Source organism: Cetorhinus maximus, chromosome 6, assembly GCF_964194155.1.
Source record: "Cetorhinus maximus chromosome 6, sCetMax3.hap1.1, whole genome shotgun sequence".
Taxonomy (NCBI): Eukaryota; Metazoa; Chordata; class Chondrichthyes; order Lamniformes; family Cetorhinidae; genus Cetorhinus; species Cetorhinus maximus.
The window spans coordinates 22,627,124-22,643,006 of record NC_135884.1 but is presented as its reverse complement, the minus strand read 5'-3'; the positions used below and the strand labels follow the sequence as shown (position 1 = coordinate 22,643,006).

General features: G+C 41.3%; 1 protein-coding gene across 2 annotated transcripts in view; it reads left to right on the top strand.

Annotated features, from left to right (window-relative positions):
- The window catches only part of LOC144681635 (protein shisa-5-like), an 82,883-nt gene that overhangs the window by 34,737 nt on the left and 32,263 nt on the right, over positions 1-15,883 (top strand). Inside the window, exon 1 of one of the 2 annotated variants that reach the window (XM_078543411.1) lies at positions 1,920-2,229. The exons of the other annotated variant lie outside the window; for it this stretch is intronic. Within the exon in view, the coding sequence (XP_078399537.1) occupies positions 2,219-2,229 (11 nt within the window). The 5' untranslated portion in view covers positions 1,920-2,218. Of the gene's footprint in view, positions 1-1,919; positions 2,230-15,883 lie in introns of those variants that run through there. 2 annotated transcript variants of the gene reach the window in all.

Below are 15,883 nucleotides of genomic sequence, written 5' to 3'. Positions count from 1 at the left end.
GCATCTATACATAGGTATACAGGATGCCACATCACTACTGTCTGTCTGCCAACTAACAGTGTATCATTCCACAACACATGGTGAGAGCTAAGAAATACTTTGATGTCCACTCCAGTATCAGTGTAAAACAGTGTGATTATTTCAAACTTATGGGAATCACAAGGCACAGCAAGAGGAGGAAGCGGAGTTGAAGCCAAAAATCAGTCATCATATTGAATGGTACGGAAGACTCAAAGGACTGTATGGTCTATTCCTGCTCCTATTTCTTACATTCACTATGAAGCTTGGGGGCTAATGAGAGGCCTACCAGGTTGAGAGGTGCAGCAGGCCTCAGTAGAAGCTAAGTAACTGAGGGTACTTCAATATGGAGGTGCACAACTTTTTTAAAAAGTTAAATAAAAAACAAAAATGCAGCCAGGCCAGCGCTGTGGGGGTATGGATGGGGAAGGGAGTGCAAGGGGCAGGGGAAATCCCTTTACAAGAGTCAACCTTTGGATGCTCCTGCTCCCAAAATGGCAGGGAGAGCCTGTAGACCTGCCTGAAGCGTGGGCGCCCCTAGCCTGCTGCTGGTTATCTGCTTCCAGGCAGTTAAACTGTCCTCATCAAGTCAGGAAACTGGAGGTGGGGTGTCTCTGGGCTGTGCCTTTTCATGTTTTACAGTGGAGTACACCTATGTTGCATGGTTTGGCTCCCATTTATTTGATGTCATGCGAGTCACCCCCATGGTGAGTCATTATGGTGTACTCCACCTAGCTGCTGAGGAATGCTACGCTCTTTGCCCTTCCCAATACACTTGTCCAGACCTGTAGAGATTTGAACATTAATCTCCTGTGCGGATAGACAGGAAATTGGATGTGTTAATTTTCTATTACCAAGAAGTTTAACTGTGACGTGCAAGACTCAGTTGGTCAGTTGCATTTGTGGTGAATAAGTTATGAAGAGAGGTTGGATAGGCTTGGGTTGTTTTCATTGGAGCAGAGAAGACTGAGGGGCGACCTGATCGAGGTGTACAAGATTATGAGGGGCATGGACAGGGTGGATAGGGAGCAGCTGTTCTCCTTAGTTGAAGGGTCAGTCACAAGGGGACACAAGTTCAAGGTGAGGGGCAGGAGGTTTAGTGGGGATGTGAGGGAAAACTTTTTTACCCAGAGGGTGGTGACGGTCTGGAATGCACTGCCTGGGAGGATGGTGGAGGTGGGTTGCCTCACATCCTTTAAAAAGTACCTGGATGAGCACTTGGCACATCATAACATTCAAGGCTATGGGCCAAGTGCTGGTAAATGGGATTAGATAGGTAGGTCAGGTATTCCTCATGTGTTGGTGCAGACTCGATGGGCCGAAGGGCCTCTTCTGCACTGTGTGATTCTGTAGTTGTTGTATTTTTGCCAAAAATATAAACAGCCAGGTGTTACAGTGAGCCCGTCTGGCTCTTTGGCATTTCATCTGTCTTGGATTTAGAAAAAAAAATCTACTTGTGGAATGAGAAGACAGAGTTCTGCTCCGCTCCTTCTCAATGCACCCTCCTGCACTAAGGAATGCCCAGATCTGCTGCTGCCACTGTGGTTTTGCTGGTGGAAGTGCAGAAATATGCACAGGATGATAAATCAACAAGTTTCTTGGCTTCGAAGATAGATTTGTAACTCTTAGGACTATCCATTTCTGCAGCTTGAGGAACTGTTGAACTGCAAGCTGGGAAAGGAAGAAAGTATTGAAAGGTTTGTACACTCTCTCTCAGAAAGAGGATTTCACATTGTTCTCTCTTAGCAGTATTTTTAAAAATGATGTGTTTTGGTTCAGGCAAAAAAATAAATCTGCTGTTAGCAGTAATTTTTATCTCTAAGCCAATTATATTTTGTTGTTTTTTTGAATGTGAGGAAGGGCTGCCTGATTTTTAACTGGCTGATACCCAAGCGTGATGCAGCCAGAAGCGGGTGTGGCTAAGCCTGTTATTTGTATGCTGCCAACGTAGCAGCAGTGCTTGTGTCTATGCTGCTTTTAGTCTTGTTAATGCTTAAGGACACCATGAATGCTCATTATCTTAATGGCGTATAGCCATAGCCTGGATGATTTTTACCAGAACTGAGCTTCCTGAATTTGAGTCATCGATGCTGCCACATTTTACCGAGCTTGGTGTACAGTACGGAAAGCTCTGAACATCTGCTGTACACACAAAAGGATTTCAGATACTGTACTTGGCTGCTTTTGAACTTGATTCAAAATGAGCTTTAGGTAAGTTTGAACTTTGCTTGCGTCTGCTCCTTTGTACCCTGTGTATAATTTGCAGCAACATGTCATGTTTGACAATGAAGTACTGTTTAAGAGTAATGTGGACTAAGCTAGGAACAAAGCAAAAAGGCATTCTCTATGTGATTTCCTGCAGTAAAAGGCGCCTTCTTTAGTAGCTGAAACCTTTCTCAGGAAGTATGCATTTAATCTGCCCATGTTAACATTTTAGTTTACTCCCTCCCTTACTTCAGGGTTTCGCTTCTTTATTTCTTGGGTGATTTTATTTTTCGTTTAAGGTAGATATCAAGGCTGGGACTGGAGTACTTTTGTATCACCCAGAGCCTACGTAACACACTTCATGGTTGGGCATAGTAGAAAAGTAAAATCTATTGTCCTTGGCAATGTTTCCCTTTTGGGATTTGAAAGATCCAAGTTTGAATGGGAGCAGTCTCATTGTTTCTGTGTCCCAAGATCAGCTTGCTGCTTCCTGCTGCCTTCTTGCTGGAGGAGGGGTGAGACTGGCATCAGCTGGCGTATTGCAGCAATCAGCAGCATTAGGTGCCCATTATTGGGCATATTGGTTCTTCCTGGATCTTACCAGTGACAGACTGGCCTCTGCTGAGACCAAAGCCTGGCTGATGGCTGGAGGCAGCCTCCATGGGAGACCAGCAAGCTCTCCTATAATTTCTCCCCTCCCTCGGAATTGTGGGTGTCAGAAGATCATAGCTGTGGCCACAAGCCATCTTGTGGTGGCGTTTCTCCTCCACATAGTTTATTTTAAGCTTTTGTAGTCTTCAGAGGGTGCCTCCATGTTGAGGTGCCCTCAGGGTCTCCCTCCCACTTCAGCGCCCACCTTTCCAGGTGGGGCTGCTGGTACCCAGAGCCTTGGGCACTCTCATTGGTCTGTGAAGTCTACCTGTCATCCTTACCTGAGGCCTGTTATTTGGCTGCCTCTGGTAAGATTTTGTAGGTGGATCACAAAAGCCATCGGGGTCAGGATCTGGAAATAGTTCTGACACTGATGAAAAGGTAAGGATTAAGATTCTGCCCATATTATCAGAGCTGCCATTCTTCAGACAAGATGTTGAACCAAAGTCCTGTTTGCCTGTTCTGCTGTGAGAGGAATGAGAAGACCAGGATAGTCTTCTCATCTTTTGACCGACATTTCTTCCTCAAACCAATGTCACCAAAAGTACAGCAACTGGTTATCTGATTGTTGGACTATGCTCTGTGTTCATCTATGTAACAATAATGCACCTCCAAAAGTAATTAATTGTACATAATGTACTTTTAAACATTTCTGAGAGGTGTCATAAGTTGCTATGTAAGTATAATTTCATTGTTCCCATCTCAATTAGGTAGTCTTTTAAAAGAGAGCTCAACAGGTTTCTGAGTAATGAGGTCATTTCCAGTTATAGTTCTTAGTTATCCAGGATAATGATAAGGGATGGATCAGTGTGGCCTCCTGGAACTTTGCTTACTGCCTTTAGGGAATTGGAAAGCTCTGGGAAATTCATCTCTAACAGGTTGGCCCATAGCCTTTTTCCTTGCTTCTCCCATGAGATTGCTTCTTCAGCAGGGCAACTGACGCACATGTTAGCATGTGTATTAGGGATGGGTTTGGTGGCCTCATGACCTCATTCTGTCCTTCCATTGGTCAATTAATGTCAACGATCTACTTTTAAGGTAAAGGTTTACTGTGCCATCCCAGTTCACTGCAGTTCTGCCATCCACCATCTCTCCAATCAAAGAACGGTCAAACAAGAGTGATTACTGGGCTGTAACATTGGTAGCATTGGTGTTCGTTTCCACCACAGAGGAGTGGGGTGTGAATTTAGACCATTTTAAAACGGAGATATGTAGCAGGCTGATGTGCTAACTGCACTTGTGAATATAAATGACCCCAATCTGCAGAAGACGATGTCGATGTGGACCTTTTCAAAAATGTAGGTCAACGCATTGGCTATTTGAGGAAGCATCTTCTGATTCATTGCACACGTTAAACGTAGGAATTTGGTCTTGCACACCAACATTCCTTGCAGTCAGTGTTACAAAATGGAAGGCACATTCTGGCCTCTAAAGATTGGCACCCCACAACAAACAAACTGGCGGAGAGTAGCACTCAAGAGGGCACTCTCCCACACCGCGATAAAAATCTGACTCCAAATGCTTTTGTGCCCCATATTTTTAAGCAGAGGCAAAACAAAAGGTAGTATTTCTTCCGAGAAAACTAGGAAAACTCAGAACTGGGCCCTTAGAAATTGCTTACCCATTCAGCTGGGAAATAATTTGAGATAGCAGGGACCTAAAATGAAACAAAGTAACCACAAACATTATGTCTGCTTTAAAGGCAAGTGAGATAAAACATTGTGAGAGTTGTTTGGTCGAGTGGTGGAATGCTTTGAACAAGCAATGCTTGTATAATAGTTGTGGGCCCCTCATGCCTTTAAATGGTAATCCTTGTCCTTGAATTTCCGCTTCTTCAGATTAAAATGCTGCCTTTTGGGTCTCTTTTCCACATAAAATGGCTTCCCTTTTACCACACTACTGGGTATTATTTTAAAAACTTAATTATGCTCCAATAAATCTCTCTGCTGTTTTTCGGATACTATGGCCCGGAATTTGGCTACTGAGGTGGGTAGCTCAAGTCAGGGAATTTCCTGACTTCCTGGAACTGCCTTGTAAAAAGCACCCTGAAATGTATGATTTTCACTTCAGAAGGGCAGGTGCAAGATACCATCGGGTTCACGGACCCTGGGAGCAGAGCTTAGGTGGCCACGGGGGTGGGTGAGTGTCGAGGTGGGCAGGAGGACCACCTCAGTTCTCTGGAACTTTATTCCAGTCATTTTACAAACTGTGAGACACTCTAGCCTTCACCCCTCGAGCCCCCTCACCCTCCTGCCATGGACCCTCATACCCTCCATGGCAACTTAATGCCAACTCCATAGCCACTCAACCAGTAGCCACCATGGGCAGACGTCAGGAACCATGTGGAGATGTTTTAAAAAAACTTCTAACAAACTAATACAGCTCTCACTCCTACACATTTGACAGCGAAAATAAAACTCCCGTTCATAGAACCCATTCAAAACTTTTAAATCTCTTCAAATGGTTACCTACATCAAAGACAACTAATCCTTTAATGGACTCTAAACTGTCAATCAAACTGAATTTGGAATCCCCTGCCGAGATAATTGTAGGTTTTGTAACTCAGCCAAGCATTTATAATGACATAATGAAAGCCCTTGGGGAAATGTCAACAAAGAACTCTATTGAAACTACATAGCCTGATGCTACTATTTTCTTTCCAACCTACAGCAGATGACCTGTCAATCAAAGCAGTCCACCAGAGGTTTTTTTTTAAACTCTCATTGACAGCTGCAGCTTTTTAAAAAAATTTAAAGGGCAAGGGATATAAAAAAACTTCTGATCGTGACAGTTGTACAGACTTTATCCACCCATCAAGAGCGTTTACATCTATTCCATCAATTTGAGAGTCCCACATTGGTTAAGGCTCTTGGAACAGCCAAAATGACGTCTGTTCAAATGGCCCTGCTGAAATTGGGTTTCTGCCTGTGTGAATCACGCTCTGCCCCACTCCCCTACCAGGAAAAATTGAATCTGTCGGAAATGGGGGGAGGGGAGGCGGTTGGAGGAACTTCTGCATCCAAGTCCCACTTGCCACATTTAAAGGTCTGCGTTGTCTTCTTGACTCCTTGAAAATCCGGCCCAAAGATGCTGTTACAAGTATGAGAGGAAGTTCAGACTTCCATCGCCCAGTACAGTATGTAGAGTCACCTCAACTGGAATGGAAGTAAATCTTTACTGCAAACTGTGAAACAAAAAATGTGGAATTTGCCAGGTAAAGAAGGACATATGTCTCTTATACTATATAACATCATGGTTGTTGTTTAAGGGAATTAAGAGCAGAATGCTGTTGATCTAATATCCTTTCCTACATCCAAGTTAGAACACATTTTAAAGAATACTTCAAAAAGAATTTCTCAATTTTGAGATATCTACAGAAATAGTAACTTGATTATACATATACAAATGTTTAGGAAGGATTGTAAGTACATGTCTTGGGACAACTTTGAAGGCTACTAATGTAATTTGCCTTAAACTTTTCTTCTGCTTACTGTAGTTGTATTTAGAGGTTTTTTTTAAAAAGTCTGAGTACATGTGCAAATTTATTGCTACGAAACTATTTTAAAAATCCAATTATGCTCCCATAAATTTCTACCCCACCCCCTGGGCTTGACAGGGTAGTTGCACAGAAGCTGTATTGCCCTGGCTATAGAGGGCCTAGAACTAGGAGTCATAGACGGAAACAGTTGTTCGAGTAGTGATGTTACACAGGCTAGGTTGATTCCCTGAGGGCAGATGTTGCTGCAGGCCATTACCTGCACAGCCTATAGGACAATCTTATCAGATACTGTCTGCTGTAGGAAAATCAAGATAAGCCTGACGCAAACAGATTCCACCCCCCGCCCCCCCCAACTCCCGTAGTCTCAGGATAAGAGGTCCACCATTTAGGACTGAGATAAGGAAAACATTTCTTTGCTTGGTTGTTAGCCTTTGGAATTCTCTACTCCAGAGGACCAAGGGTCAAAACTGAGAGCAATAGATTTTTGGACACTAAGGGATAGGATGAGAAAGTGGAGTTAATACACAAGTTCAGCCATGATTTTATTGAACTACAGAGCAGATTTGAGGGGCTGATTAGTCTACCCCTACTCCTGCTCCTATTTCTTCTGTATGCCCTTGCTGTTATGAATATGGGACAAACTGTAGACTTTGTTCACTGAGTACCACATTTGCAGTGGGCTCCACTTGAGTTAGGGGTTTGTAGTTGAGTGCACAAGGTAGATCTTTTATTGCAGTACTGAGCAATTTTCCTTCTAATTTCCCTTTGCTGTGCGTGACCTCTTTCTTGTTTGCTGCAATCCCTTTGGTACTGCCACAGGACCTGACGTGTGTGCACCTTATAGGGACCAATACATGTATGTGGCCTGCTTGTCACCTGCACGGCATATTCCTGATTGCTGTTCACCATGCACTGTAGAGAGAACATTGGCACTGAGGTAAAGCTGCATTGTCAAAGGTGCTATCTTTCAGATGAGATTTTAAGGTGAGGCCCTTAGAAAGTAAGAGGATTCCCCACACAATCTCAGCCAACCAATTACACCAGAAAAGACTTCAATGTGCACAAATTGCATCAATGTGACTGTACATCAAAAGTAATTCATTGTTGCTTTGGAAGGGCCTGAGGATGATACATGTGAAGGTGCTATAGGAATGCACGTCTTTTTCCTTATTTCTTTTCTTAACTGAAGCAGTTCTCTAAGTGTTTACCCGTAAATAATGTTTTACAATTAAGATTTGTGTTATTTATGCCTGGGGGGGAGGGGAGGGGAGAGGGGAGGAGGCGGGGAAGATTATTTTTAAATAAGACCTGCATTTATATAATGCCTGTTGTGACCTTGGGAAGTCAGAAAGTGCTTTGCAGCCAATGAAGTACTTTTGATGTGCAGTACTTGTAAGGTAGAACTAGATTTTGATTTCATATAAGGTGAGTAGAAATATGAGATAATGGAAGGTTTTCCTACTATGATGGTTGAGAGAAATCATTTATTACTGTATAACAAGAATCGAAGGAAATGGAATGCCATGCTTTTTTAAAATTCTATTTCTTTATCATTATTATTACCTTGTTATGTCACACTGAGCACAGCATATATGTAGTAATGATCTTGTCACTACCTTTTCTTAGGTTAAAGAGGAGTGAAAGTGTGAACATGAATAACTGTTTGGATTCAGTCTCTCTTGTGGAGACTGGTTTGCAGATATTCTGATAATTTCTAGGAAAAGATGGAAAGTGAAATCCAGTATTTCCATATGTGGGGATAAGTGGACTTGGTTGAGTTAATCTGGTAATCACTTGCACCATCTTGTACCTAGTGAATTGCTTCTTAAAATAATCTCTCTTGCCACCCCCCCACTAATAAATAGCATAAATCTTAAATGTAAAACATTACTTAGAGGTAAACAGACTTTGAGAAAGGCCTGAGAGTCGATTCTTTGGTTGTCTATTCTCTTATCCAATATAGTGTGGGGTAATCTAACTGAGGAGCAGAGAACATATAAAAGTATTTTTTGTGTTAACTATTTATTGGCATATCCGTCACAATCATTGAAACACATTGAGCTCTGCAGATATTAGTGTTGCTTGCTCTATCTTGGTTCTTTCCATATCTGTCCATCATGTTCTAGCGGAACATCGTGACTGGAAAAACCAGCCTGTCTACTGCTACTCATTAGGAAGGCTTGTTGCTAAGCAGAGGACATTGGTTAATGTAGTTACTTATAATTGGCCTTTGGCCTTGAACTTGTTAAAGGACTGATGCTCCTATTGAAAATGGATATTAAAATTCAAGCATACCACAGTGAAATCTCCTCTATGTGCCTGGTAGGAAAATGGAATTGATTGATAGCCCCCAAATTTTGGACTTGCTCATGTAGTTCAGCAATTTGATGTAGTTACACCAGCGGTCATAGATTAGTTTCCCTCTGTGTTCAAAGAGTAGGGGAAATTGTACAGCACAGATATTCAAAGCCACGATTACACTGGACTGAGGCGTCTCAGCTGTAGACTGATGGTCATATGCAGCCCATAAGCCCTGGTAGTCTGGATCTCAAAGCCAAGACAACTATTTGTGTTCTGGTCCAAACCTCAGGAAAGGAGAAAAGTATTAAAACAAATGCCAGAAACTAAACCATTTTGCACCTTTACTCATTAAGGATAAGAGTTAAAATACAAAGAACAGAACAGTGAGCAATTAGGGGATATCTTACACACAGATTGGTTTTTCAGCGAATAATGGAGTAAATAAAGGAAGGTCTGTGTAAGTGTAAAAGGACAATCGGCAAATGCTAACATTTTTTTTTCTGTTTAGTATACCAGTCTGAAATTCATATTTATAAAAGTCTAATGGTAAATGAGAAATGATGGGCTTGTATCAGTCACTGTTCAGACTGCCTCAATAGGCAAATAGCCAATCAGTGCAGCAGCTGAGCCTCACTGGACCATGTACTGCAGTTTTGAATCTGTATCAGCATCACTAATCTCGAGCCAAGTAACTGAACATGTAAGCACTTGAAGACTTGAATTGCCTGAACATTAAAGCACAAGAAACTATGAACAAGAGAAGTACAATAACCTTGGGCTGAATTTTCAATCCTTCTGGGGGCAGGTTCGGGTGCAAACCAGCTGGGAAAATCTCTCACTCAGAAGGTGTCACTGCTTCCTGACGCCTTGTTTTGTTTTACAAAGGGAGGGGCGAGCTGGCAAACTGCACACCTCCCCTCCAATTAATTGCTTGTTGAGTTCACAGAGCTTGTTAGGAGCATGGGGAGCAACAGACAGCAATGTTCAAATGGCAAGCATGGGGAACACGGTGAGTCTGGAACATGTTTGAGCATAGCTGTTGGAACCTAAGCAGGGAGTCATTAGTCCTCATGACTGCAGTGTGAAGAAGTTGAATAAAAGAGGAGAGTGAAACTCAGTTGTTCATACAATAGTACAGAGTCACTGTCGCTAAAGCTGAGGGGTTTGACTTTGTGAGGTGTTTGGACTCTTTGAGAGGAACGTGAGCCTGCTAGAATCCACAGCCACCTCTAGCCATGCCTACTTGGTCTAGTTAAACTTCCAAGTGGAGGGAAGAGTGCAGATCTCCTGTGTGCTACAGCCTTGATCAGGACCTGAAGGGAGGCATCAGAAAAACATGGTAAACTCTAAGGTATGTTTAAAAGGCCCACAGTAGGTCAAACGTCTTTCACTTATGTAACTTGTTGACCCAAAGGTTCCTAGACAACCTCAATAATACCACATACACACATAAACACAATTAATAATAGTGAGTAGATAATGCAATTATAATAGTGAAAACCCAAGAAGGTATGAACACTTTATGTCAAAATCTTTACAAGTCGACAACTTAATTTTTGTTGCAAAAGAATCTTGTTGCAGCTGTTCTGATATCAGCCGAGGCCAGTAACTTTTTTCTTAAAAAAAAGAGCCAAAATACCAGTTATTTACTGAACAAATGAAACCACAAGATTCCATGGTTTAAAGCAGAAGAATCTACTATACAAGAGTCAAACAAAGCAAACACTAAAAATTATCTTAGGTACCCTTCTATACTCTAAAACCCAGAATCAACATAAGTTAAACATGAGTTAACAGGCAAATTGTAGTCGATTACAAACTATAAATTGCGCATTAAATGGCAGATATGACTAAAACATCTTACGAATTGACTCTGCAGTCTACTCAGCATATATATCATCAGTCTCAAAGTCCTTCAAAATTCTGTCTTCCTCACAAAGAATTTCAGCTCCTTTAATAGGATTTAGCCTAATCCCCACTGACAGAGCACAACCAACCCGAGGTCTAAGGGCATTGTCTTCACCAAAAACAGCACATGTTTGCAGAACCTCCTGAACTCTGTCTGAATGATCTAGATCCTCCAATGTTAACTTTATCACCCTACCTGTCTATGTCCCTCTGCAGCCACTGTATCCTTCCCATTGCTTACTTTCTCACCTAACTTTGTATCATCAGCAAACTTGGATATGTTACACTCAGCTATTTACAATCTATGTTAATGACTTAAATGAAGGGACTGATGCCCAAGTTCTGATCTTTAAGGCTGCCCCACTAGTTACAGCCTGCCAACCTGAAAATGTCCCATTTATCTCTACTCTTTGTTTTCCATCCATTAACCAAACCTTAATCTATGCTAAAAAATTATCCCGAAACTCATGAGTCCTAATTATGTAGAATTATCTCGTGTGGCACCTTATCGAATGTTGTTTAAAAATCCAAATATGCTGCATCAAACTGTTTTCTGCTTATTCATCCTAATAGTTATATCCTCAAAAACTTGGAAAACCTAATACCCTTTCACAAATCATTTTTGACTCTACAGAATCATATTATGATTTCTAAGTATCCTGTTGCTATGTCCCTAATAATAGATCATAGTATTTTGCGTAACACTGATTTTAGGCTAACTAGCCTATATTTCCTCACTTTCTCTTTTCCTCCTTTTTTAAATAGTAGGGTTATGTTCGGTACCTTCCAATCCTTGGGAAATGTTCTAGAATTTAAAGAATTCTGGAAGATCAAAATCAGTCTACCTTTTGAGCTCTCCATGTAACTGTCAAAACCCATGATTTTTATACATCTTAGTTTGCCTACACCAAAGATATGTGTCCCAGATCAGACCTCAATGTATCTGTTTTTTGAATCATTTGAAAACATAAACAGCCTTAATTGTTTACTCAGTGATATCTTTTTCAAATGAGAGTTCCTGACCTATTTGCTCTTGAATCCTCTGAGGATTAGTTTTATTAATAGTTTACCTTCTAAACATTCCTTCCTATACTACAGCTGATTAATCCCTCGACTTCTGTTTATTACATTGGCCATTGTTATGATCTCGGTGAGACCAATAACATTTTCTTAAAAAAGAGAAATCTGAAATCCCAGTTATTTACTGAAAGAATGAAACCACAAAATTCCAAGGTTTAAAACAAAATTTTTAACATACAAGAGTCAAACCAAAGCAAACACTAAATACTATCTTAGGTACATAAACTCTATAAAACCCAGAATCAACATAAGTTAAACATGAATTATCGGGCAAATTGCAGTCAGTTATAAACTATTAATTACAAATTAAATAACGGATCTGACTAAGACAGACCTTACGAATTGGCTTAGCAGTCTGGTCAGCGAGGTATAGGTCATCAAACTCGGTCACAAAGTCCTTCAAAACTCAGTCTGCCTTACAAAGAATTTCAGCTCCTCTTCTCCTAGGGTATAGCCTGGTCCGTAGCCGATAGCAGTGCCAACCAACCCGAGTTCCACAGGTACGGTGTTCACCAAAAATGGTACATGTCTGCAGAACCTCCTCAACTAGGTCTGAATGCCTTGATCCATCAATGTTAACTTTAAATAACAGAAACAGCTGCAGTAACTGTGTATTTGCTTATCCTCAACTTCTGGATCTAGCTTCGATCTTCTTCAGCCTGCCTGTACTGCACCACTGGACTCTTCAACCACTACTGAGCTCTGATGGCTCTGTCCCTTTTTATAAAGTTTCAGCCAGAAGTTTTAGCTTCCAATCTCAGTTTCAGTGTTAGTTTATTTAGCAGTTAGGAGGGTCATTCTCCCCTATTGAGTCTCTCCCCCCCCACCAACCCCCCGCAAAACCTTTTTTCAGTCTTCCTTCCCACTCCCTTTTTTCACTCTTTCCCCCCGCTATCTTTTTAGTCTGCTCCTCCTCCGTTTTCACTGTCTTCCCCCACCCCCCGACTGTTTTCAGTCTCCCCCTTTCAAGGGTCTGTCTCAAAAAATACAAGTTTTGCCTACAGATTTAATCACACCACTGAAGTTATATTTTACTCAAATCAATTTTGCCTAAGTCACATAGTTTGTTGCTGCCCCATCCCCCTCTTTCCCTGCTTCTTGGATAGAAGGCAGTTTGATTGTTAACCCTTTACTCTCCAATATGTCCAATATACAATTCTTCAAATTGTTGAACATGCTTTCATCTGTGCACCAGAACGCCAGGATTATTTCATGGGGTTTCAGGTTGGGTGTCCTGTAAATACATCCTAATGTAATTTGTTTTGACCTTTGCCATAATGTGACCGACTTAACTATTTTAGTCAACCTGCACGCCCAGATCCACCTTGAATCACCCATTCCTCTGTGTTGTCATTTTTAGCACTAACTTGCTTTGCATTCCTTTTCATGCCGAGCACAGTTGCCACTCATATTTGTTTGCCCAATCTGCTCAATTTGCTATCAGTAGTATGTGACATACTGTTGCTGAGGTCCTTTGCTAATTAAATTACCTAGGAGAAAATGTTTTAAAAGCCTATTTGTGAGCCTGCCCATTATTGCAAATGGATTTCTGAGTGAATCTGTAAGCTTACACCTATTTATTTATTTTAAATTGGTGGTTTTGTTTTCCAAGTTGCTGGCCCGCTTATCCTAGTTCGCATTTTCATGCTGTGAATTTGGAAGCACTGTGCTGCTCAGTGATGTAATGGCGTTTAGTGCTGGATCCTTCAACTCCGATGCAGTGCTAGATATTAGAATGAAGCTTAATTCAGAGGATATAAACTGGATGTACAGCTCAGTCTCAGCATCTTTGGGTTTATTTTGGGTTTATTGCACTGATTTTTGCCAGATGCTCTTTGAATAATTCCTTTACAAAAATAAATGCCATAGACATCATTATAGCAGGTCAATAGTTGTCAGGATTATGCCTCTGACCCCAAGATTGCGACCATAGTAACTAACTTGTCTTGTGGCACTACCTTTGTATATAATATGTTTTACAAAAGTGCTTCCACATACCTCTTCCCTTGTTTCTGCTGGGCCGTAAGACCATCTTACATTTTATATTGAACCTTTTCAACGTAAAGAAGCACCCAGAGCGTTTCACAGAGGATGGGGGAGGTGGGAAGATAAATACTGAGGAGAAGTTGAGAGGAGATTTAGAGCATGTTACTGGAGGCACAGTCAAAATGCTGGGTTTTGAGCAAGCTTTTGAAAATGGAGGGCAAGGCAAAAGCAGAGATATGGAAAAAAAAAAGGTCAATGCAGGGGCCTCATGGATGCACTCTTGGCCTAGCTGTTTTGAAGTAGGCACTGACCCTGAAACTGAAATATTTGTTTTTGCCCGCCCCCCCCCCCCCCCCCCCCCCCACCGCTCAGCTGAGGCAAAACCTCCAGCATAATGACTGTCTCCAATAATTCACTGCTTCAAGTCGCTGTTAAACTGTTCTGAACTTGATTATCTAGCATTACAGGCACTCAATACAAGGAAATTTCAGTAATTGTATTTGTGTAGTTTACCTAAGCAATATTAGACCCTCATGTCGTGAAGTGGCACATGAAAGAAAAATATCTTGAAATATCAGAAAACTTTGGTTGTCATAGTGTGGTGAGAGAGAGAGACTCCTGTTTGACAACACTAACAAAAAGTCCTACTAACAGTTCACTAGATGACTGCAGAAGACACATAGCAGGGTTCACTTGTAGGGATGGGTTCTGTATTTAAAACCAATCACTGAATTTATTTTGCAACTAAGATGCAGTGTTAAGTAACTTTTTGGGATTCTTTCTTAGTTTAGAATCTTGCAGTCATGCAGTATATGTACTGCATGTGAGCAGTTCCTAACTGACAGATCTGAAGAGCCAAAACTGTGTAAAATCTGACTAAAATGACCGACAACAATTGCTGTTATGAAATTGAACATTTATCTAATTACAGTGGCAATCTGTTGTTTCTATCCGTTACTTCCACTGCTTGTTGACTGAGGAGGCAAGTCTGTTCTTAAATTCCTAATCTCTGGCAGAGAGGGCAGGTAAGAGGCCGACTCCTGCACCTTTGCTAACACTATTGAGTTGGCCCACAAAAAAGTGACCAAACGCAGTGCAAGGTGGACATGCCCTCCAGCTCCACTTTAACTGCTCTGTTCCCCCAACCAGTCCTGCACTACCCTAGCAGCTTAGTTTCTGTTATTAGGTTAAAAAATGAGAGATTTTTTTTTTTGCATGGGTCCATTGATCACAAACCATGTAACTTCCTTGTGACTCTATGTGACTGCTGCAAACTTGGCTCCACTAAACAGTGTGACTTACAATAACAGTCGGGTGATGTAGTGAGTCACTTTCCACTCTAGGTTTCATCTGGTTCCTGGTATCGGTGGCATTGTTCTGCTTCTCTGAAAGTGGCTATTTTATAAAAGGAAGCAAAAGTGTTTACAATATAACTAACTGTGTGTCACAGAAGGAAAATGCCTAAACTAAAAGCTTTTTTTTAAAAAAAAACCTTTGAACGTCAGAAAATAAATCCTTAACAAATCGAGCTGAGTTTAAATGAATGGGTAACAACAACTTATATTTATACAAGCCTTTATGATACAACTTATGCAAGTCTTGCTCTTGATGCATTTTTTAGAAACTGGTATAGCAATCTAATCACCTGTAAGGGGTGCTAAATCTGGAAAAGCAGTCTACAAAGAAAATTAAAGGGATATAAATTTAGAGCAGCATCCTAGAAGTTAACCTGAGTGCTTTAATGGGCTCTTTAACCTTTCATTGCTTGCATAGTGTAAACTGCTTTAAATCAAGTTGCTGTAGCCAGTGATGTTATTAACTTGGGAAAACCACCTGCAAGTTCCCCTCCAAGCCACTCACCATCCTGACTTGGAAATATATTGCTGTTCCATCACTGTCGTTGGGTCAAAATCCTGGAACTCCCTCCCTAACAGCACTGTGGGTGTACCTACACCACATGGACTGCAGCGGTTCAAGAAGGCAGCTCACCACCACCATGGGCAACTAGGGATGGGCAACAAATGTTGGCCTAGCCAGTGGTGCCCACATCCCATGAATGAATTTAAAAAATAACTTGGATGTGATCAGTATTGATTCAAGAACACTTAAAAAGCAGAGTATTTGGTAGTTCAACCCATTTGCTTTCCATCTGCCTACATAAAAGTAATTTCTGCACTTGTGAGTCACTTTGGGATGACCTAAAGACATAATAAGGTGTAATGTAAAAGCAAGAGA